The 25168-nt window shown below is 39.9% G+C and overlaps 1 protein-coding gene across 2 annotated transcripts in view; it reads right to left on the bottom strand.

Moving 5' to 3' along the window:
- Positions 1-25168, bottom strand: part of CD2AP (CD2 associated protein) — an 89634-nt gene that overhangs the window by 15695 nt on the left and 48771 nt on the right. For both annotated transcript variants that reach the window (XR_008732849.1, XM_055714361.1), the window contains exons 5-12: positions 23661-23781; positions 17230-17414; positions 13478-13586; positions 9290-9381; positions 6897-7001; positions 4419-4455; positions 4082-4144; positions 559-718 (exon numbers count right to left, since the gene is read on the bottom strand). Coding sequence is in view for 1 of the 2 variants with exons in the window: in XM_055714361.1 (XP_055570336.1) it covers positions 559-718; positions 4082-4144; positions 4419-4455; positions 6897-7001; positions 9290-9381; positions 13478-13586; positions 17230-17414; positions 23661-23781 (872 nt within the window). In the remaining variant the exon portion in view is untranslated. The remainder of the gene's footprint in view (positions 1-558; positions 719-4081; positions 4145-4418; positions 4456-6896; positions 7002-9289; positions 9382-13477; positions 13587-17229; positions 17415-23660; positions 23782-25168) is intronic.

The following is a 25168-nucleotide window of genomic DNA, read 5'->3' as shown; positions in this document are numbered from 1 at the left end:
ACAGCATACAGAGACTGGATGTAGTTCTGTAACAAGTGCTTTCTTCCCCAGGAGAGCAACACTGCGTACTTTTACTACACGTACTAACTGTGCTAAACCCTTCCTTTCCATCTACCTTACTCTACAGAAATGCTGAAACATCAAACGTTGATGCAGCCCAAATCTTCAGGTTTTTTCCAACACCATAATAATTCTCAAGTACCATGTCCATAGATTCTTTTACACCATACTGCTACTGTAGCTACAACTTCTTCATTATGGGGCAGGCAGGCTTAAAGCACAGCATCCCACAGATTTGTAACTTCATCTGCTCCATGGTTAGTTCTGCTGTTAATACTTACTCTGAGAAGGATTCAATATCTCAAACGACTAGAAAGTTCTAGTGTTCACATTGATAAAGACTCTGAGAACTAAGACACTGGTAGGTGTAGGACGAAACTTATCCTTGCATCCTTTTAACCCTAAAAACATACGTTTCTTCCCACCTCATCCATAAAGGAAGATCAATCAACAAACCAAAGAAAATACAGTTGTGTATATTATTTAGGTTATACTGACTTGGACACAGATGATGGCAAAACAGGTTTATCGGGACGTTTTGGGTGCAAAAGTCCTGCTCTCAGTAAGCTGTTAGTCTTGCTTGGAGGAATAGGCTTCTTGGGTGGTACTTGAGGAGCTTGTGGCTTCAAAGGCTTCTGATCCAAAGCTCCTTTTTCATCTGACAAAATAAGTCACCACAACATTTTAAAAACCCATGTTGTATAGAATTCTTACAACACTAATCAATTAGAAAGCAACTTCTGTCAGAAATACTTTCTTTGAAGATCAAAGTGAAAAACAGATATGCAAGTGTCTTAAGCGATACCTTATCAAAACACAGAAACTACTTACCTGAACTCAAAAAACATGTTGAAGTAAGCAAAACGTCTTTTTACTGACACAAAAGAGTAGCAAGAAATTATGGATTCATATTATTATACGGCAAGTGACAGCTAAGAACCAAGAATCTCCCTGTATTGCTACTGCTTTTTTCTTTTCCATGATTCACCTATCTCCTCTTTAAAAGGTAGGGTTTGGAGGTTTTATTCTTTGTAACTAGACTTCTTCCATACACAAAAGCAACATAATTTAGCTATGGAAAAAAGGGGAAAATTAATATCTATCTGAATAACTGAATTTATTTTAGATAAAGTCAACCTTCCTGCATATTTGAGATACAAATTAAGTATGGGAAAATCAAACAAAGTTAAATTTATTGTACAATGGCTGCATGTCCCAATTGAATACCATCCAGAGGAGCTGACATATAACATACTGGACCCTGACAAATTCAAGCTGCTTCACAAATGTTAGTTGAATAGTCCTCAACGCATGTTCCCTAATCACACCCTGTAGGATATCCAGAGCATACCTTCTACTTTTCCTTTTAAAATTATGCTACAGCTCAGCCAGGCATGCATAAAGTACTGAGGACTTACAATATCGCTATGTTATAGTAAGAAGTTACGGTCCTTTACAATTACTGCCCTTACCAGGCAGTAAATCAGTAAACTGGGATGGAGAGACTGACCTTCAGCTTTGATTCTCCCCATCTTCCCCTCGCACGACTTTGCTTTTAACCAAGTATTGGTCTAATGTAAAACGTTTACATATACTATGGATTTGGGTGTCGGGTTGGAAATTTGCTTCAGCTTCATCACAGCCTGAACTGTGAGGTCTATGACTGACTGACTTTGGACAAGTGCTGAAGCCCGTGAGTGTCAGCCCTCCAACTGTAAAATGGGAACACACTGACTTACTGTCATTGGAATACAAGTAAGTAAACAGAGCAGAGAGATACTTCTGCAAAAACGCATTATCCAGGGTGGAATTTTCTTCCTCTTTTGGTACGTTTAAACATTAGAAGGAGATACGAACCAAAACCCTAAACTGGTTAGCATCCCCGTCCAGTCTCAGTACCGAGTTTAACAAGTTAAGAGTACTGAAATACTGGAAAGATTTTGCCACACGGTGGTGCTGACTGTCCTGTCATTACCAGCGCTAGCCACTTCTGCCTACCGATCTCTATGCAAGATTTAAATTTTAAATGCCCAATAGCAGTTAGCATTAACTGATGATCAATTAGCTTTATTTTAGCTATGCTGAACACAAGTTGAGAATTACGTCTTTTATTTTAAGAAAAAGTGAGTTCATGAACAGGGCAGAAAAGATCCTGTCATCAAATCGTATTCCTGAATTATCATCTGTCAGTTTTCTCTTCAATTACTCCCACTCAAAATCTGAATATAAAAACCATCCACAGCTAAGTGGAAAAAGTTAATACCAAAGGTCAAAATTCACCACGAGCACAGAAACTGAACAATTCTGCTGGACAAAATGGCATGCCTCTTTTTTGGATTTTGCTCTGCAATGGAAAAGATAAGCGTTGGCTAAAAATGAGCACTTTAGTAATGGAAATAAAAATACTAATCTGAAGGCATTTACACTGGACAAAAATTTCTACATGATACCACTAAGTGTCCTTCACTATAAATACAGAAATACTTACAGGAGTATTGTTTTAATTTTTTTTATTGCAATTAAAGTCAGATTTATTACTCTTCCAATAGGCATAAAAAAATTACATGGTTTGATAGCTTGTGATTAGCGCTGTTCAATTATTTTTTTTAAACTAATTAGAGTACAATTTCATACTTAATTAATCACTAGTACCAACATGGTTATTTTTCCATAAGTAAAACGGCACTGATAAGCAGGCATTTCTTCTAGTAAAACACCACTGCTATCTAAATAACTAACTTTTAAGACACGACCTTCAACTGAATATGAGACACTCCATTTCCTGTACAACAGTAAGGGGCTGTTCTCTACCTTAATTTTTCAGAAGCTCTCATGTTCTAAGCATTTTGGACGATGTCACTCAGTAACTATCTTTTTTCCTATATTCCTCCATGAAAGCTAAACTCAATGACACAAAGGTTAGCACCCCGTACAAACAGAAGCAGTGTAAAATTGAACTTACTTCAGTTTAAACAAACTTAAACTTACAAAGAGCCAAGTGACCAGAATTTCTAGAATCATACAGCTGATCTCAATTCACACCTGAAGATACTGTTCCAACAGATAAAAATAACTTTTTTGTTCACATGCAGAGGAAACAGCTGAATTTAACAACTATCCTTCATATGAAACACCTGAGAACATGCTTTGTTTAAGATGTGGGTTATAAAATCTACCCAAGGAAGCCAAGAAAACCATCAAGCAGGTTTACTTGTCAAAATGCTGTCTAGCTATAGTCAGCCAGTTCACTATTCACAGCACACAGCATGTTTTTCTAATATGGATAAACTGCAGTAACACCAGAACTACTTCTTTAAGACCCAACCAGCATGTTTGTTTAAGCTTCTGACTTTTAAACACAATCAAACAGTTTGACTTGGCAAACTTTTCAAATATGAGAAGAAGCCTTTTAGAAACATGTTTGGGTGATAATAGTAGCTATTTTTTTTCTGAAAAAAGGTGTCCTTTAAATTTTAAGAATAAAGTGCTAAACATCTCCAAACTCTGTGAAACTGGAAAATACGAAACATAGCAAGAATTAACAAGACAAGAAATCTCTGTTTCTGAGCATTGTGACCATAACATCTGTCTGAGTGCTGTAACTGTTCCGTTATTTCTTTCAAAAATACTTCCAATCAGAGACCGATTTCAGCCAAAACATTCAGAAGTAGCAGCAACCATTTTCATTTCTAGTAACTTACTATTCAAAACTGCAGACACTATCATTTAATATCCTTAAATGAATTCAATAACTATGTTATTATTGTAGTGCAATAAACATTTTCCAGAATGTAATGAAGTAACAAGAAATAAACATTTCTTAAAAGAATAGTTGCTGTTCTAATTGCTCTAAAGACACTTCCACAAGATCACAGAGATGACAAATTGAGTAGATGGCATTAAGAGAATCTGTATGATGCCTTCCAAGCAGGTACCCACTACAGAGAGCAGCCAAGCTAAAAACTGTAACTGATTTACAAGATCATGGTCTGAAATTCATTATGAAGCAAACTGGTCTGACCTTTTTCTTCAGGCCTCAAAGAAGGGAATTTCTTCTCTCCAGCTGGCAACTCAGGCTTTGGAGCTGAATGTGAAAACAAACCATAGATATTTCTCAAAGAGCTTTAATTATCTTAGTCACTATCTAAAAATATGACAAACACAAACTGGTGTGTATTTTCTCCTTTGCAAGGAGTGTAATACTATTTATAAACAGTCACCTGAGCCCTAAAATGTTTCCAAAGTTTTTGAATATTTTCAGGAAATATGCAGCAGTGGCAAAATAAAATAAAATAAAAAAAAAGTAAGTCATGCACAGCTTCCAACATTTTGTATTTCCTCAGACACATACTACGTACCTGTACTTTTAACTGGAGGTGGAGGTTTCTTTGGCTTCTGCAAAATGCACCCAAAAAAAAAAGTTACAATAAAGAAACAGAATTTCTCTACTGAAGACAGACTTGTTTGTGTTTTGTTTTGCATACTGTAACATCTAGCTTGTTTACTAGCCGATTTAAAGCATTTCACACAGAAGCAATCAATTCACAGACAGAAAACACAGAACTGGAGTAATTCCTCTGATATCTCCCAGACAACCAGCTGCAAAAACAAGAACAAAATGCTGGTTTCTTTAAATCAGATCAATGATTCAGCAACATGCATAAGTAGCAGAGGTACAAAGAACTAAAAACTAAGAATTATATATTTTCCAGTCTAAAGAATTGCTCTGATCGCACCCATTTGAATTTCGCTATGTAAACCTTAATTTTACTTCCATTCAAGTTTAAAAGAGCAATCAGGTAAATTTTTGAACCAAAAATCATCGCTTTCATTAAAAAATAAAAAGATTCTAGATTAAGTATCAGAGGAACTATTTAAATTAATGGACTTTTAAATTACAATAATGTAAGAAAAAATAAGCAGTGTTTGCAACAAACACTGCAGTTACATGAAAAACATTGTTTTGAGCTCCCTTATCATGCATATTTAAGTGGGAAAGGTAGACAAACTACTCTAGTCATTAAAAAAATCACCAAGTATTACAGTGCCAAAGTCTGTACACTGAAAATAACTCTATTTTAAAACATAGTCACTCATCACTTTCCTTAAACTGGTAAAACTGAATTTGAAACTCTCTCCTGTTGAAGGAGCTATGGCACCTCTCAAGCCAGACATCTCAAGCCTCGGACTCCAAATCCTAAAAATACTGGTGTCTCTGGTTGCAGTAAGAACAAGACTCACTGATAAAACAATCACAAAAACCTATAAAAACACCTGTTCTTTATACAAACACTGCTGAAACCATATGGGATCAGTGTAATATAGACCCTCCAAAAGTACATTGCAGTGGGTATTTTTGAAAGAGTTGCTATGGATGGATTTCCCTTCTGTGCCTCTACTGCTATTGAATAAGCTCTTAAGGCACAAAGATTCTATTCCAACAAGTGAAATGCAATTAAGCAAACATGAAAATCCATATCAAATTTCTTTCTCTAGTTTCAGAGAATACAAAAGTTAGTGAACTGAAGTAACAACACTGGATTTTCTTTCTTTCCCAAAAAAGAAAACACATCATCCAGCTGTGCAGCACTGCTACCTATGTATATATAAAAATATCACAGAGTTCAGCATCAACTTGCTGTTATGTAGTTCCAGTCTATGTTTTTTATTAAGTTGATATCAAATAGCTGATCACAACAATCAGCTATTCAATGCCTTGAACTACAAAGCTGCTCAGTGGAAGATGAATCCCCGTATCAAGACATACTACACAGAGCAGAATAAAGGATCAAAGCAAGGTCTGTCTACAGGAAACATTGTCTATGGTAAAAGAATAATTTTCTTCCTTCCCTCTCTCAAGGGAGCAATTCTGTATTGTGAAACTGTGATACTACCCACCCACCCCTGAAATCAAGTGAGCTGTATTTATAGCATTTATGCCACCCTTCCAAAGCTGAGAATCAATTTGAAAAGAAAGCACTGACTTGGAGTAACTACACTTCCTGTGTATATTAAGTAACTCAGGTTAAATGCTAAGGCAGTAACTATCTATCAGGTTTTATCTAGCAATCCTCTGTTCCTCTGTGAATGTCTCCAATTCCAGACCAAACAGCACTAAATTACTATGAAACTCAAATGCTGTTCTGCTGAGATATAGGCTTCAGCATTTAGATGTCCCGATCTGGAGCTGAATCCATCCCATCTGGGGATGACATACATCTGTCAATTAACACAACCATCTTTGCCGCACAAACTTGTCCGAACCAAAACACCATACAAATGTCAATAAAAATATATAGAATAAGAACAAAAACTACAGGACCAAAGAGTACCGCATGAAAACACAAATTTTTACAAGTTAGCACGTAAGATGGTGAAAAAAATATTTCTAGATCCCATCCAAAGATTATCCTTCACACACCGCAACCTACTGGCAAGTCTCAACGTGGAAAATTCCCAGTGGGTTCCACAGGGGTCATTCAGCATTTTGCTACTACAGATGGAAGAGACCGACTGCTTATCTGCTTTCAAAATAGTAAGAGCTTAACTCAGTAATCAGTAACGCATCACACTATATTATCAGAACCATTTCTATATGGCCTAACCATCCTCATTAATTACAGTTATCTCAAAAAGTATGCCTCAGATAAATATTTGAGAAATTTTAAAACAAACATTAACCTTTAAATCTTTCTTCTTTGATATAGCTAATTCAAGATAAATATTGCCAAAATTGTAATAATATTTTAAGCAGCATAACGTGCTCTGAAGTCTTTTATTCTTTGCATTTCCATCAATAATTTCTGGGATAATAAATGATACATGTAAGAACTTACAGGGAAGTCTTTATCAGACTCTTGTATTTGAACAGCAAAATTATCTGGGAAGACTCCTTCTTTACCATTTAGTTCTCCTTTCCACCAGCCTGGTTCTCTAGTGTCCTAAAACAAACAACAGGACATTTCAATCAATATTTACTTCTTCCCCAAAACAGATACAGTTACAGGAACAACATTTTTGCTTTTACCCACAATATAAAATAATTGTTTGTCTGAAATATCACATTTACGAGAGGAATACTTTTGGCCACATTAGCAAGAGGAAACAGCTACAGATCAGATCAGGTTTGGTCACTCTATTTTTTAAAAAGGAGGATGAAATGATACTACATCATATATAAGATAAGGGTATAAGGATAAGATCACCTTATGACCCAATGTACAATATTCAATGTTCTCAACTGCCTTGACTGGCAACTTCTTCAGTAAACATTTAAAGTGTCACTGGAGTAACACACAATTCTACTGAATAAAAGTGATTCTGATGTGATTGATCAGGTCCATTGGTCTGAAAAGGGTGAAGAAGCAAGAGGATATAACCTACTGAGGGAAAAAATAACCACATTAAGACATAAAAAAATAAATAAAAAAAAAGGAGAATTAATTCAGTGGCACAGAAATCCATTACATGATCTTACTGGATCGAGGCCTTAGTTTGCCCGTAACAGAAGTATGACATTATTTGAATATTTTAGCAGCATAAATAACAGCTTTCTTCTGTGCCTCTGATCCAAAGTACTGCAGATGTCACTCCTGCACACAAAACCAAGAGGATTACTGCTGATATGTGCCACTGTTAGAAGCACCAAGTAGTTCACCCCAAAGTTCAAGACACAAGGACAATTCAGCACTTACTATAGCTGAGACACTGAACAGATAAAGGAGTAGGGTAAAAATAAAATGTAAAATGAAATAATATTAAAAAGAAATCCCCCCCTCCCCTTAACTAAAGGAGGAATCAGCAAGAAAAAGACCTGAATAGGTGATTAGTGCTGAAAGTAAAAGTTTGCTGAAGTTTTCTTTCATTTCTCCCTCCACTACCCTTTTAGATAAGTACTACAGAGTCCAAGATCTGAACAGTGTGCGAAGGTGGAAGAGATAAGGCATCTATTGCTAAACTTCACTTAACCAGTGCTGAGGTATATTAGAAAGTCAGAGACAACTCCATGGACAATGATCATATGTACATAAACAGAAAAGAAACAGCCACGGGGGACAGGCTTTACACAAAGTGTGCATGGTAAAGAAAAATAGCTTAACTCTTGGCAAGATCAAAAACCCGGACTGAGGCAGCCACCTGGAAGTTACATCAATATACCCAGACTTCAGAGGATGGTTTTGAGGGAGAGCTCTGCTCCGGATAACCCTTCTGGCTCCAGTCTGGAGCAGCTTATGCTTTCAGTAAATAGGTTTAAAAAGGACAGAGAGACAAGACATTCAGTGAAGACAGGGCAAGGGCTGTCACATTTTTAAAAGTGGCTTCCATAGCTACTCTTTTCCATTGTAATTACAGTCAATACTACTGACAATATCAATTCTCTTGTTAAGAAAAATGGCCATCTTTTCCATAAACTTAAAATACTCCTAAAGAAATAGTGTTACTTTTCTTCTGCAACTGTGCAAAAGCTGAAAACAAACAAAAAAAGAAACATTCCACCTTTTTAGGCAAGTTGTTATTCCTTAATAGAGCAGTATATAACCTAACAGGCCAGTACTGCAGGGAAGTTAAATATGAGTAGGTTCATTTCTTGTTTACAACCATCTCTGCAACAAGATAACGTTTCAAAGAGGTGTTTTCAATATTTAACACAAGTAAGAACATTCAACTAAATCATCATGTCTCTCTAAATAGCCAGACAGTATCATTAGCTTCTGTACGGTTACTTTGAAATACCAAGTACTTCTAACACCTGGACTTCATTTTCCTACTGAAAACAGTTGCTCAGGGTTGTTTTTTTTCATAATACCTAGACCAAAATCAGTAAGTACAGATATTAATTTATTACCTTTTGACACAATAACACTTTCCAACCACCACCTCTAGGTCAGCCTGATATACCACCAGAGGAAAAAGTACAAGTTCTGAAGATAAAAGGGCTATTTGCAAAGCTTTTCCAATTTCCTCACTGAAAAAGGAGCTGGTACTAGGCGTATACTGATTTAACTAGACTTTGAGGAATCCAAGATAACTTCCCACCTTGGAATGATCTTTAAGGACATCTGTATCTCCACCCAGTGCAGACAGAAAGTTGACTCTCACATGACACAAATTAGCCTACAAGAACACCTACTGCAACAGACTCTCCTGCTTTCACATTTTATACCATTACCTACCTGTAAAAAAATCCACAAAAGCTAGACAAATGGTTAAAGCAGACGAAATATCTTACCTTACTGATTATTTGAATGATCTCGCCTTCTTTAAAGCTGAGTTCATCATTTGAGCCTTCATAGGAAAATATTGTCCTGCAATATTCCTTGGCTGAAACAAAGCAGCGCAATTAAATTAAACTTCCAAACCATTGGTAGTAACTCACTCACATAGTACCAGGTCACTTAACACCATGTGAAAGGAGATCTTGGAAATTACCATGACAATCATACTTCCCTTCTAAAGCAGTCTCATATGGCTGGTCTACAGATGTTCAATATGTCATTCTGATCACAAGAAAAATATGATTATGTATTTACATAACTATGGAGGTAAGTCTTTGTTAAGTCAGTAGTTTAAGTTCCAAAATATTTTTTCCACAACCGCAACTTAATTCAAGTACTCTGACTTCAGAGGCACATGAGGAACCTACTCAAAATTGTAACAGCCTAACCCTCCCCATAGCATTATGTATTCAGGTTTGAGCTACTTCAGGCAAAAAAGGTTTCAAGCTTTTTACTGAGTTTATAAGGTATTTTCTTAAAAATAACCTAAATTTCAAATTTTTAATCCTAATTAAATTCATGCAATCATTTCAAGGTGCCATCCTTTATCAACACATACAATTACAGAAACTTCAAATACTCAAGCGGCACATTTGCTGAAATTCTCCAGTAAAACCAAGTCACTGAAGCAAAGGAATTCTTGGCTAAGCACCTGAAACCAGACCTCATCTGAGCGATCAACTCAGTCACAGCCTCTTCTGCAAAAGTAGAAAGAATAATTTCTTTCTTTCCATTTGGTACAGTTCAATAACTAATCCATTTAAATTTGTGATAATTCCAGGTGAAAAAGCAGGAGGGGATTTGTTTTCCTTTCCCACACTAGAACAAAAACAACAGGAGAAAGGCCAAAACACATTATTATAGAAGTCTTGATTGCAAAGCAGTTTTTGCACCTTTTTTAACCCCAGCACATGTAAAACAACTTGGCAAATAGAGAGACTGGATTTCTTTATCTGACAAATTAAGGAAGCAAACAAAAGGACTCTGATGTGCTGCCACAACCCATCAGGTATTTGGCACTGACAACACACAAAGGTAAGCAGCTGCATCAACCCTGTTAGGCAGCAGCACAACATTAAGCCACCATCAGGACCTTCTGCAGGTTTTGCTGGATGGTAAGAAAACAAATGATTTGCAGTTAAATCTTTTTGTTCTTGTATTTTGTTTAATCGAGATACAAATCTTAAGTTAAAAAATGCACAAATTGCATTCTTAGACTAAAAAAAAAATCTACCTTGGTCAGTGACAACCACTGTGTTAAAATGCAGAGGTACACCAAGCTTAAGAGTTGGATATATATGGATTTCTATACAGATACATTTATCTATGTAACCACATGAGTAATCCTAGGTACAAGAACTTGCATTATTTTACCGCCTTATCTAGTGATCAAAAATGCTCAACTACAAATGGACTACATTGTGTTTGTGAAGAATTACAGAAACATAAGAACTACCATGTCAGAGAGATGAATGTTTAAATCAAGGTTAAAAAAAAGAAAGAAAACCAAAAAAAAAACCCACAAAGACTAAAAAAAATTTACAGGTACCTTACAAATATCTATCAAATTCAGGGATTTTATTCATTAGTAATGAATAAGTATAACAGAAGTGTAATGTATTTCTATACATCCTGATTCTGCAAAAATACATGCATTTCCTTACTGCCTCTCACTGCCTGGGGATTCAGCCAGCACACAGGCACTACACAATCCTAATCTTCTCTCCTCTCCTCCTCTAAGCACCTCTCCCCTCGTCACGTACACCAAGTTCCATAACAGCAAGAAAACCATGAGCCAGAAAGTGGCCCTTTCGCTCTGCTCCAGCTGCCAGGAAAGCTGGAAACAGGGAGCACTGCAGACTGCCAATGTCCCCATATATGCCAGGCTGTGAACCCCAGCAATCAGCACCACCCGAGAAACACAGCCACGTACATTAAGCGTATGTACTATTTGCCATTCTGGCATTTTTTTTTGTAAGCCTGACATTCTGCCAGTAGTTAAGATGAAAAAAATGCCCAGTTTAACTTTCCAGAATTTCTCTATCTAAGATGGTGTTTGTAAAACAGTCGATCTGAACTTCAGCAAATATTTTTAATAAAAAGGTATAGAATCACAGAATGGTTTGGGCTGGAAGGGACCTTAAATTTCATGTAGGTCCAACGCCCTGCCATGGGCAGGGACACCTTCCACTAGACCAGGCTGCTGAAAGCCCCATCCAACCTATCCTTCGTAGTTTAAAATTTAATCTTTTTGAAAAACTTGGGATCAACAATACAGTAGCAGGAAACATGGATGTTGTATTCTAACATAATGAGGGGGGAAAGAGGGGTCAAACTGTATTTATTTTATTTTTTAAACAAAATATTTTTACATACTTGCACCAGAGTCCAAAACAAACTTCCCAGAAATAGCAGAGCCACACCAAAAACTAAGCCACACTAGTCTAAACATTTTAGGGATCTCTGTTTATTTGCTAAGGTATTGAACACAGTTTATTTTAAACTTCCTCTCTCAAAATTGAGGAGGATATACATAAACTATAATACTGTCTATATTAAAATAAAAACACTAAGGAACAAACCCAAGTTTTCTTCCAAAAGTTATAAGATGTTTAATTTGTCTCTATAGGTATTATGCACTGATGTCCTCCCACAGCATCTATTACTAGCATATTTCAGTTCCTTTCTGATGTATTCATTTCTCCGGGGAGCTGAGTCTCAGCATAGCTACTAGATTAGTCCAATTTCTATGCTTTTAGCATGAGATGCACCTGAAATTATAAAAAGAGCTAAATATTTAATTCATTATTCAGTACCAAATGTTCAGATTTTTTTAGGCAGAGTCGAGTTAATTTTTATGCAAAGTTCCAGGCAAGTGAAATTTCACAATACTCAGAGCTGCACATTATCTTGCTGGCTCTTACAGAAATAGCACTGGAATGGTTTAACAAGATCGAAAGGTGATCCCAATTTTGATGTTCCGTAAAGATTTTAAAGTTGAAAGTAAGCATCAGCTTCCACTGAAAGCATTGTACACAAACTTTTGATACATGCTTTGCAATAACAAAACTCAAGTATTAACTGCTCTCAAGCCATAACATCAAATACCTCATGACAGTAATCCGCTGTCTGTACACGTTCACGCTATTTACAGCTACTGAATTCAACAAAGCCAAAATACTACTCAAATGGCATGAAAGCCATATATATATATATATATATATATATATATATATAATTAGGGCTCTGACTAACAAACCTGCCACTTCAAGTGCCCTGTTGTGCTAGATTACACAGTTCCTGAACACACACAAGAAGTCAGTTGTTTGCTGCAGTATTCTTATTTCTGCAAATTATGCATTCCATATAAAACCCACTTACACCAAAAGAAGGTTTTTCCACATAAAACAAAAATATACTTGAAATTACAATAGAGAAGTAGAAAAAACATCTGCTCTGGAACCAGGTAGAGTGAGCCGTCCACATATCACGTAATTGAAGTTAATTTTTTATATGGAGTTGGCACTCTCACAAGATGTCTTGGGTTGGTTAAAAATATCTCTCTAGATAAAACTATGCAATTTGGTAGTTAAATGAAGTCAGAAATTCTGAAGAGATAATAAAAAAAGAAAAACAAAAAAGCTGTTATAAACAGAATCACAATGTAACTGGATTATCTAGGGAACAGACTTCAACAAAACATAAGCACCAACTTCGAGGCAAGAAACTTTGCACACAGTTATGACAACATGCTAGCCACTCAGAAATGAAGTACGGGAACTGTTCCATTGCAATAGATATCCACTATCCCATCTGAACACCAAAAGCTAGGCAGAACGTCAGTCAGTTTGAGCACGTAGGAAATTAATGTAAAGGGACTGCTGCAATAAAACTTCATACCCCAGCCTTATTTTGTTCTGGGAAAAAATGCTACAAACGTTTTTGACTCATTTGCCACAGAAACGCAAGCAAAAACTCCTTTAGACTCTTTCGCATTTGCCTAACTCCTCAAAGGTACACAACACTACAGAAAAAGCCAGTATACACAGAAGTTTAAGATTTTCACACAAAAAAAATTAGACAACCAAGTACTTATCTAGGGAGGCCTACCAAGTAATAGATGTAAATTTCATCATCCTTACCTTTTGGTTTATTTTCTCCTTCTGATTTTATTACTTCTGATGAGTTTTCAGGTTTTGTTGTACTGGGAAAATGAATTAGCTTTGTTCCAGGGGGACAGTTAGGTAATGGCTATATGAACAAAAAAGAATTTTGTTGACAAAAATTCTTTATAAGTTTTATTTTTTATTACGCTACGAAACATACTCAGGTTTTTATTAGCTGAGATGATGCAAATGACCACAACCAAGAGATTCAATGAGCTTTTCCATTAAATACTTCAAATCCTGTAGCTATTTATATTACAGCCACTGCAATTAGAATTTTGTCTACTGAATAAAGACAGAGCACAGCTCTCAAACTGGAAGCAAATCTCAGGACATCACCAGACATACTTTTATAATCTTGTTTCAGCAGTTTCAAGCGTTCTCTTCCATTATCCTGAAAACTGCCTCCTCCAGTGCAGAACTGCAGCAGTTACCGAACAGCTCTGCTGAAAGTAACTCTCTGACCACACTTAGCACTGGAATAAAGCAGGAATATGCAGTAGCCATACACCACCTCAGCTGAAGAGGCATTCAGGTTTTAACTGTTCAGACAAACGTAAGAGCACATGGAAACTTGTCAAAGCTTCCCTCCACTCTTAAAAATTCGTAAAGAACAGAACAGGTAAGTGTCACTAGAGATATATCCTGAACCAAAAAAAAACAAAAAACAAACCAACCACAGAGGCATTGCAACTAGTAACAAATTTCAGAGTTAACATCTAACCAAAATAATTGTTCCAGTATTATTAGCCCCCCCACACACACAGAGGAGATTTACTGAGCTGTCAGGAAGATTCAGACAGCTTCAGCTGCATTCACTTCTTCAGAGGTGAGCTATAAAACATGAACTTACAGTCAGTACTTACCTGAACAGCCCTAACAGAGTTACTGACATGAAAAATCCCATTGCCTTTAGTTACTCTGTTCATTTTCATTTACAGTTAAACTTTGCAGGCTTCTTACGTCAAAGAAACTAGATTTACTCTCCCTAAAAGCAGATGATGCCTGTGGGCTGGTGTTTGGTACCTCTGACATACCATAAAGCCACACTTGGGATGTTCCTGAAGTACATATGCAATTTAACTCACTCCAGAATAATATATGAAGGATGCACTAAAATAACCCACCTATGAGATTAAACAAGTCCAACATGGAAATAGTTCTCTACATTTCCCCCTTCCAAAAGAAGATGCAATTAGAAGTATGAAAGGAAGTTTAGGCAGGAGGGCTATAAATAGCCTGAGCCCAGACAGGATACTAGGACCAGCTGAAACTATCTCCTGAAGGAACATATATAGTCTTAAGCACTTCAGAGACATCAGTGCTCAGCCTTCCTGTGCTGCACAGTCTCGGAATTCCCCAACAGAAAAAAAGTCCCCTCTATTCTAGAGTTTCCTGATGACAACTTCTTTCCTTACTGGCTTAAAGACTGAGAATGGCCTTCCAGCATCCCTCCATCTAACTCCAAAGTGAGTTGAGCACAAATCCAAAGAAGCCACCCATTTTCACAAGACCTTCAAGAAAATTATCTCCCTAGGGCTCTCCACATTGTTCTGCAAATCTGTCCACCTTTGGGATGACTGGCAACAAGCACAAGTGGAACGTTAAGTGCTGAACTCAACTGTTTATTTCATTGCCTTTAAGCTATGCAGAACTATTTTCTCACTTCATTTCCCTTCTTCCTGAGAAACAGCCAACAACAATTTTCCAGACAACCCAACCAACAAAACAGAGCACCAACATATTTTAGTGTTTATAGACAGGCAAACAACACAATTCAAAAACATCTGAGTAGACTTGATTGAACATATTTTAGATAGGCTCTTTATACTCCCAAGTTACAACGTAGAAAGTAGGGAAACATGCTTTTGAGCAATCAATCTCATGACAAGACAGCAAATTAAAAGCTAAGGCCTGAAACTCTAGTCTATCAGCGTTCACATGAAGATGCAATGATCCCACAAACTCCTACGTCAAGGGACAAAGCCTGGTGACAACCAAGGAAAATCAATGTGCCTTCACAGAATCACAGAATGGCTTGGGTCAGAAGGGACCTTCAAAGACCACTCAGTCTGACACCTTTGCCATGGGCAGTGACATCTTTCACTAAAACCAGGTTGCACAAAGCCACCATCCAACCTGACCTTGAACATTTCCAACAATGGGACATCCACAACTTCTCTGGGCAACCCACTCCAGTGTCTCACCTCCAACACCACCATTAGATTGGACATCACCTTATGTCCAATCTAATTCTGCCCTTTTCAGTTTAAAACTGCTGCCCTTTGTCCTGTCACTACAGACCTCAGTAAAAAGTCTGTCTCCATCTATACACCAAAATGACACATTTAGGTGTCCCCAGAGCCTTCTCTTTCCCAAGCTGAACAACATCCTCCTCAGCAGATAACATTCCCCAAGCCTTAAACAGAAGGCAACAAACTTACAGCTTTTGTCTTCTGAATCATCCGATGTTTTGACTGGACCAGAAACAAAGAGGACACGTACCATGTCTACAGGTGGATGATCACTGCTCTTAGCACTGCTACTGAGAAGAAACACATTCAAGGAAGTCTCTGTCCCTACCCTCTTTCTCAGGGACTCACCCCACCTTTTGCCCTACACCATTACAATTATTCCCATGGCAGAAGAGAAAGGCAAATCAGTCAGCAAAACAGCATTAATGACCATAACTGACAAGACAAAAAATTGAAATTGGACAAAGGTTTTAAAAGCTTTCTTGAATTGTCACCAGAGTAAAAACTGAAACACTGGCTATCTTAGCCGTTTTAAATTTATCAAAAGCTGAAAATCCATATATAAGCTTTTGGTGTAAACAATGTATAAAGTCAAGATAAAGAACGGAGCATCACTGTTGTGCTTCGAAGAGGTAAAAGTGCTCTTAGGTGCAAAGTGCTCTTAGGTGCAATTCTAAAGCAGTTCCACTACCATTACATTGCCTGCTCTCTCCTAAAGCTTTAAGTCTGATACAGAGAATAAAAGTGCTCCTTTCCCACTAAAAAAAAAAAAAAAAAAAAAAAGTAGGGGGGGACACCACCAACATGAAAGAGGATGCAAAATTGTAGAAAAGTATTTTTCAGGCTTACACAATCAGCATTTTATGTAGCTCTTTAACCGAAGATATCAACAAAACCAAAAGCTTGATAGCATACACTGAAGGATGTTTACATTGGTAGTGACAGCTGACACCTAAAAGAGCAATCTCAACATCTACCAAAACTTGGGGGGAAAAAAACAAGCCAAAACCTAAAGAAACCCCCAAATATTCCATGTTTTAAAGGCCAGGTTTAACTTGTACAGGAACACTTAACAGTCTTGTCCAGACTATATACAAAGTCTGTTACAAAGAGAACTACAAAAGGCCTCATATTACAGATGTGTTCGAGAAGTTATGTCTTACACCACACAGCTTTGAAACAATTTTTATATCAGCTTGGTTTTCGCTCATGTTTTAAATACCAAGACATTTGAATAGACCTTTTGGAATCAATGGCAGATATAACGTACTATGAAAGAATTCTGAGGGGGGTTGTCTTGTTTTATAGGCAAGAACCTTATGAGATTATTATGATCTCATTATGGAACAATACTGACAAATTTTAAAATGGTCAGTGTATTCAGCATCTGTAAGGTACTACGTCTTCAGATTCCATGTCTTCTAAATTATTTTTACAGGAAACCCAAAACCAACAATATGAACCACTACAAACCTTATCTTGCTTTTTATCTTCTGATTCATTACTGGACAATCTTGTCTTAAGTTTCACTGAGCCTTCTTTAAAGATATCTCCAAACCCAATACCTCGGATTTTCTTTGGCTGTGCTGGTCCAGATCCAGGTTCACTCCCATTTCCTGGAGAGGCCACAGGTGAGGTAGAACCACTGAAAACAGACTCTGAAAGTGGGGGTGGGGAGGGTGGGTAAGACAAAAAAAAAGAAAAAGTTGTTTTCATCTCTGAAGTTATTTGCTCTTCTGGGGAAAAAAGTGGAAGCAAACCTGTTATGTGCACTGCTCTTGCTAAACATCTTTTCCAGGAATATTATTGTAGCTGTAATGCCTCACATTTGTTCTAGTTGTATATTTAACACAAGACCATTTGAAATTATACCAGTATTGTACTGAATGCTCTAGCAACTAAGTCATTAGACCACTAGTATTTCTGGCTATTTCCATTATCACTCAGGCTCCACAGTCTGTTAACATCAATGTTTTCCATTAGTTTTATAAAACATTGCTTACACATTCTCCGAAGATGTGGTTTCAGTCCAACATTTAAAAGCTTGTCATTTCCACAGCTATAGCTGCTGAAAGCGATAATCAATAAAGGTCCATAATGAATCCTACCATGTTTCAACAGCCACAGGAAAAAACTGCATGTTTCAGTGGTAGACTCATGTCTTTCAAAGCAAAGTGAAATTTTTCTATTGCTCAAAATGCACTATCAAAAGTACCTGAAAAGAGTTTGCAAATTTATTTAAATAGCTTTTTAACCTAACAACGCTTAAAACCCAATTTAAATGGGTTACACACTAAAACTGTATATAGCCTCCTGAGATTAATCACTGGTAGTTAACACAAGCTGTCATGGCTTAACCCCAGCCAGCAACTAAGCCCCACGCAGCCACTTACTCACTCCCCCGCAGTGGGATGGCAGAGAGAATCTGAAGGGTAAGTGAGAAAACTCATGGATTGAGATAAAAACAGTTTAATAGGGAAAGGAAAAGCCGCGCACACAAGCAAAGCAAACCAAGGAATTCATTCCCCACTTCCCATGGGCAGGCAGGTGCTCAGCCATCCCCAGGACAGCAGGGCTCCATCCCGTGTAATGGTGACTTGGGAAGACAAACGCCATCACTCTGAATGTCCCCCCCTTCCTTCTCCTTCCCCCAGCTTTATATGCTGAGCATAACGTCATATGGTCTGGAATATCCCTTGGGTCAGTTGGGGTCACCTGTCCTGTCTATGTCCCCTCCCAACTTCTTCTGCCCCCCCCCCCCCAGCCTTCTCGCTGCGCTGGTGGGGTGAGGAGCAGAAAAGGCCCTGACTCTGTGCCAGCACTCCTCAGCAATAATGAAAACATCCATGTGCTATCAACACTGTTTTCAGCATAAATCCAAAACATACCCCCACATACTAGCTACTGTGAAGAAAAGTAACTACCCAGTCAAAACCAGCACACAAGTATTTAAGATTCTTTTAAACTTTTTGTCTTAAGGGACAACATTTATACACCCCTAAAATATGTAGTTCAGAGCAGATCTTTAAAGCTCCTACCATCTAAATTAAGATATTTTTTTTGTTTCTGGTTTTTTTTTTTCTTTTTCAATTTACAAGTTAGTCAATCTGTTAAAGGCTACACAGTAGTATTCACAGGCAAGTGATCTCCATGTGCAGAATTCCAGGAGACAGTCACATGAAAATAGACAGCTTTTATAAACCAAATTCAAAATAGCCTCCACACCTTTTACCCTTTCACATAAGTTATTTTAAGTGTATGCATGCCTAGGAATTGCAATAAAATCTAAAGCCTCTTCCCTCTACCAAAAATGCAAGGATTTTTGATAACACCGTGAAGTTACATGGCTCTTAAACTCAGTTTCTTGTAATTTCTCAACCAAGTTACTCTTAACGTAGCTACACCCCTCTTGGATATCTAATAGGATAGCTAGACATTTTAGAAACATAGAACTGTTCAGGTTGGAAAACACCTTTGAGATGATAGAGTCCAACCGTTAACCCAGCACTGCCAAGTCCACCATTAAACCATGTCCCTAAACGGCACAGCTACATGTCTTTTAATACCTCAAGGATGGTGATTCCACCATCTCCCTGGGCAGCCTGGTCCAGTGCTTGACAACCCTTTCAGTGAAGACATTTTTCATATTATCCAAACTAAACCTCCCCTGACACAACTTGAGGACATTTCCTCTCATTCTATCACTTGCTACCTTATGCGACTGACCCCCACCTGCCTACAGCCTCCTGTCAGGCAGCTGTAGAGAGCGATCAGGTCCCCCCTGAGCCTCCTCTTCCCCAGGCTGAACCCCCCCAGGTCCCTCAGCCGCTCCTCATCAGCCCTGTGCCCCAGCCCCTGCCCCAGCCCCCTGCCCGGCTCTGGACACGCTCCAGCCCCTCCACGTCCCCCTGCAGTGAGGGGCCCAAAGCTGAACACAGGGGTCCAGGGGCGGCCTCACCGGTGCCCAGCGCAGGGGGACGGGCACTGCCCTGCTCCTGATGGCCACACTCTTTCGGATACCAGCCAGGATGCTGATGGCCACCTGGGCCACCTGGGCACACAGCTGGCTCATGCCCAGCCGGCTGCTGACCAGCACCCCCAGGCCCTTTCCCACCAGGCACCTTCCCAGCCCCCTGCCCCCAGCCTGTAGCGCTGCCTGGGGTTGCTGTGACCCAGGGGCAGGACCCGGCACTGAACCTGGTTGAACCTCGTGCCATTGGCCTCGGCCCATGGGTCCAGCCTGCCCAGATCCCTCTGCAGAGCCTTCCTACATGCAAGCAGATCAACACCACCACCCCAGCTTGGTGTCATCTGCAAACTGACTGAGGGTACATTCAACCCCTTGTCCAGATTGTTGATTAAGATATTAAACAGCACTGGCCCCAATACTGAGCCCTGGAAAACACCACTTGTGACCAGCCACCAGCTGGATGTAATTTCATTTGGTACCACTTTTGGGGCTTGGCCATCCATCCAGCTTTTAACCCAGCATAGGGTGCACCCACCCAAGCCATGAACAGCCAGTCTCTCCAGGACAATGCTGTGGTAAGTGGTGTTAAAGGTTCTATGTCAAACCCTTGCCACAGAATGAGATCAGGTCAGTCACACAGGACCTGCATTTCATAACCCCATGCTGGCTGGGCCTGATCCCTCGATTGTCCTGCACATCCTACGGGATGGCGCTCAGGATGAGCTGCTCCATAACCTTCCCTGGCACCAAGGTCAGGCTGACAGGCCTGTAGTTCCCTGGATCCTCCCCTCCTGCCCTTCTTGTAGATGAGTGTCACATTGTGTAACCTCCAGTCTGCTGGGACCTCTCTGGTTTGCCAGGACAGTTGATAGAAGATGGAGAGCGGCTTGGTGAGCTTTCTCTGCCAGCTCCCTCAGCACCCTCATGTGGATCCCATCCAGCCCCATTGTGTTGTCTTGAGTGCATGTCTCAGTGGAGCAGCAGGTCACTACCTACCTCCTCCCAGACTGTGGGGACTTGCTTCTGCTCCTCTTATCCCTGTCTTCCAGCTCAGGGAGCCCAGTACCCTCAAGGAAGCTGGTCTTACTTTAATTATTAATGATAGGGGCAAAGAAAGCATTAAGCACCTCAGCCTTTGTAGAAACATTCCCCGCCACACCCAATAAAGGATACAGGTTATCCTTGGCCTTCCTTTTGTTTCTAATGATTTGTAAAAACATCTTTTTTACATCCTTTACAGCAGTGGCCAGCCCGAGTTCTGCTGCGCTTTCACCTCTCCGATCCGCACCCTGCACAGCCTCACAACACCCCTGCGGCCCCCCAGAGCTGCCTGCCCCCTCTGCCAGCGGTGGAAACTCTCCCTTTCCCCGAGTTCCAGCCCAAGCTCCCTGCTCAGCCAGGCCTCCTCCTCCCCCACCGCTCATCTTTGCCTTTCGCCGTTCAGAATTCCTCCCTGAGGAACGCCCGGCCTGCCTGGAGCCCGGGCCCTGCAGGGCTGCCTCCCCAGGGGCTCTGTCACCCGGCCCCTGCACAGGCCAGCGCCGGCCCCCTGGCAGCACAAGGCAGCCGTTCTGCTGAGCCCCCTCCTCACTGCTCTGAGAAATGAAAACTCCTGTCATCCGGCGATCGCTGTGCCACAGACGCCCTCCAACCCCCACATCACCCACCAGTCCGTCCCTGTTTGCCCGTGGCAGGCTCCGTGGGGCATCTCCCCTGGCTGGCTCGCTGACCAGCTGGGTCAGGCAGTTATCCTCCGCCTGCTCTGGGAACCTCCTGGAACGTTCCCTCTTCGCCGTGGTGTATTTCCAGCGGCCATCCGGTAGGTTGAAGTCCCCCACACGAACAAGGGCTAGCTGATGAGCAAAGTCCACGTTGCATGTTTAAAAGAGCACAGCTCAGCGAATGGGGCATTTACCATCTCCCAGGAGTGAGGAAAGAGTGAGCAGATACTTGAGATACTGACTGTGAAAGGTCTGAGCATTAAATATAACCCCTGGGGGTATGAGGGGCTGAAAATCCTAACTTGTTAGTTAGCGACAGAAAACACAATTACTTCAAATTACTGTTCAGTCCGACTGATCTCAGTATTCAGGAGTTAACACCCAAACATACACACCTGTAAATCCATCTCACCAGACTCCAAAGTCAGGTAACTTTACCTCCAAGGACAGCCACTGTGCTATCTGCGACTGATCAAGTCAAAGAACTCATTTTATGCTACTGTAATTATTTCTGCAATTAAAAAAAAAATATCCAAACCAGACACTTCCTACCTCTGAACAAACTCTTGTTAGAAACAATACTAAACATCTTACAAGTGAGGGTGCACATCACTACAAAGAGAAAAATAAATTTTAAAATCACTTTTTCCCTTTAACATTACATAGCTGTGTTTAACCATCAATTAACTAGCATTAAGATGATGTTCCCAAAGAACACTCACATTCCACACTGTCATATCACAGAAACACAGAATGGTCGGGGTTGGAAGGCACCTCTGGAGATCATCTAGTCCAACCCCCTGCTACAGCAGGATCACAAAGATCAGGTTGCACAGAGTGGCATCCAGGCAGGTTTTGAATGTCTCCAGAGGGGACTCCACAGCCCCTCTGGGCAACCTGTCCCAGAGCTCTGTCACCCTCAGAGGAAAGAAGTTCTTCCTCACATTCAGGTGGAACTGCCTGTGCTTCAGTCTGTGCCCGTTGCCCCTTGTCCTGTCACTGGGCACCACTGAAAAGAGCCTGGAGACATCCTCTTGGCACTCGCCCTTAAGGTATTTGTAGACATTGAGAAAGTCCCTTCCCAGTCTTCTCCTCTCCAGGCTAAACATACCCAGCTCTGTAAGCCTTTCCTCATCAGGGAGATGCTCCAGTCCCCTCATCATCTCTGCAGCCCTCCACTGGACCCTCTCCAGTAGTTCCCCCTCTCTCTTGAACCGGGGAGCCCAGCACTGGACACAGTACTCCAGACCCAGCCTCACCAGGGCAGAGTAGAATGGGGGGACATCTTCACTCGACCTGCTGGCCATGCTCCTCCTCATGCCCCGCAGGATCCCATGGGCTTGCTAGCCACCAGGGCACACTGCTGGCCCATGGGCAACTTGCTGCCCACCAGCACTCCCAGGTCCTTGGCAGAGCTGGAGCTGCCCCCCAGCAGGTCAGTCCCAGCCTGTGCTGGTGTGTGGGGCTGTCCCTCCCCAGGGGCAGGACCCTGCACTTGCCTAAGCTTAAATCCTCTGCCTGCACAATCCAAGTCCTCAGGCGTTCACAGAGAGAATGCCTCTAAAGTGCAAAGGAATTCTAAAGTTTCAAAGGAACTAAGTAATTTCCTGTAACGTACACACATGCCTGGCACCACTCGGCACTCGGCTACTGCTTCTGCCCAAGCTGTACACTCATAGCCACAAAGGATGGCTAAATGTAAATACTACCTTAATTTTATTGCTAGATTAAAACATAATAAAGAACCGGGGTCCCCTTCCCAGAATTCATTTTAAGTTGAGGCTCTCTGTACTGTTTTGGTTAAATTCAAAAGTTTTATTTATCAGTTTACATGGTTAAACACTTCAGTTTTCCACATTAGGGAATGCATGTCTGCGAGAATAAGATGAAAAAAAGCTATTAAAACAGAAGAATAATTTTACATCCAATACTTTAAAAACCTCAGCTCTGTATATGATAAAATTTCTAGTGCTACAATGCAGAACACACATTTGTAAGATCAAGACCTTGATTGTAATCTTACTAAAAGGGTATTGGGAGCAAGACAGGTATTTCTATACTCAGTATTTTCTAAAATGAAATTAAATACCATCCTAAGGAAGCTCATAGCTCACATTCTTTAGAGCTTTTGTTGTACTAAAACCATAATACTCCAAGATGCATGCAAGATCTAAAATGACTTTGCTAAGGGTTTACAACAAACAGAATACCACCTGTGTCATCCAGAGTGTCCTGTGTTTCTCCATCATCCGTCAATTCCAATTCTTTCACAAAGTTTGAAGGAAACAACCCTGCTTTGCCATTTAGTATTCCACTCCACCAGCCTTCTTCTACCTGTACAGAAATATTTTGCACATTACCAATAAAGCAAAAGGAAATTCCTATTAATTCCATCCATACTTCACTTATAAAACTCTACGAACAACATTGGGAAAGTTCAAAAGACCATGATTTCTCTATAAAGAAACCTACCAAAGATGTACAAACAGTAGGCAAAAAGAAGAGGAAAAAAATAATATACTGCCACTTCTGTCACTACAGTAGTGATCCTGAAACATGTGACTAGCCCCAGGCCAATTAATCCAGAACAGCAGCAAAATGTTCATCAACTTCCTCAAGGTAAGACAGTATAACAGTTGTTACATATCTTACAGAAGAAAAAAAAAAATTACACTGTTCATGAAATAACTATCAACTTTTAGCCTGGCTTTCGAAGGAAATTTTTATGTATTCTTGCTGATCATCTGTCTTTCCCTCTGTCTTGTCCACTTTCCACCAGTCCTACTCCCTGCCCTCCTATCTATTGAACAATCTCTAACAATTTTGGTCAAAAGACTCAAGTTTCTACAGACAATTTTTAGAGATAATGTTGGGTAGAACACAGAAAAGTCCTTAAGAATATCACAGAGTAACAGAAAACTAAGCTGTCCATTCCTTCTAGCAGGAGACAACTGGCTAAACAGCATCTGCCTAGCTCTAGATGTGTCAGAAGTACAGATACTTTCCCATCAGGGCTGTCCTGCCAACAAAGGTAGACGAGACACACGAGGATTTTGTGGTGGCACACAGCAGTCCTAAGGACAGAAGTCTGTTGGATGCCAAATTTTGTTGGCTTTGCTATTCACAAAACAACTCATTTTTGCACTGGAAATAAACCTGTTCAGTAATTAGGGAACAATGATGACTCTAATGTTATGTTCTTGGATCCCTGGTGTGTTATTTACACTGCAATACTCCAAAATTTAATGGAACATTTACCAGGAGTACCCCATGGTCCAAAGCAGAACAAGCCAAAGGTGGGCATGCATAGGTGACAGTGTAAAACAATACCAGAAGACTCAGTAAGAATTGTGCTCTTCAGATTTATCAACAATTTTCAAAATGTCTTAAGTCAAATGTATTTGCCTAATGAGCACTATTTTAAAAATATAATTAAGATGAGATATTTTGAAAATTTAATTGTTCTGTTTTGTGGCTGGAAAGCTGTTTTTAGATATGAAAAGCAAAGCAACAGGGGGGTGGGGAAGCAGTTGTTTACATTTTCTTTTTTTAGCCTTGTTTTCTAGGTCACTATGCCTGACACACAGGGATAGTTCTTAAACACTAGCATACCTTCAGGCAAGCAGAACCTGGCAGCTAGAGAGACAGACAGGCAACGAAAAGAGCACTGTTATTTTTAAAGACATCCTGGTGCTCAAATATAGCTTTGCTGTGGATGGTT

This window comes from Falco cherrug, chromosome 6 (genome assembly GCF_023634085.1).
Source record: "Falco cherrug isolate bFalChe1 chromosome 6, bFalChe1.pri, whole genome shotgun sequence".
NCBI lineage: Eukaryota > Metazoa > Chordata > Aves > Falconiformes > Falconidae > Falco > Falco cherrug.
The sequence above is the reverse complement of the archived record's forward strand: the minus strand, read 5'-3'. Positions and strand labels throughout refer to the sequence as shown.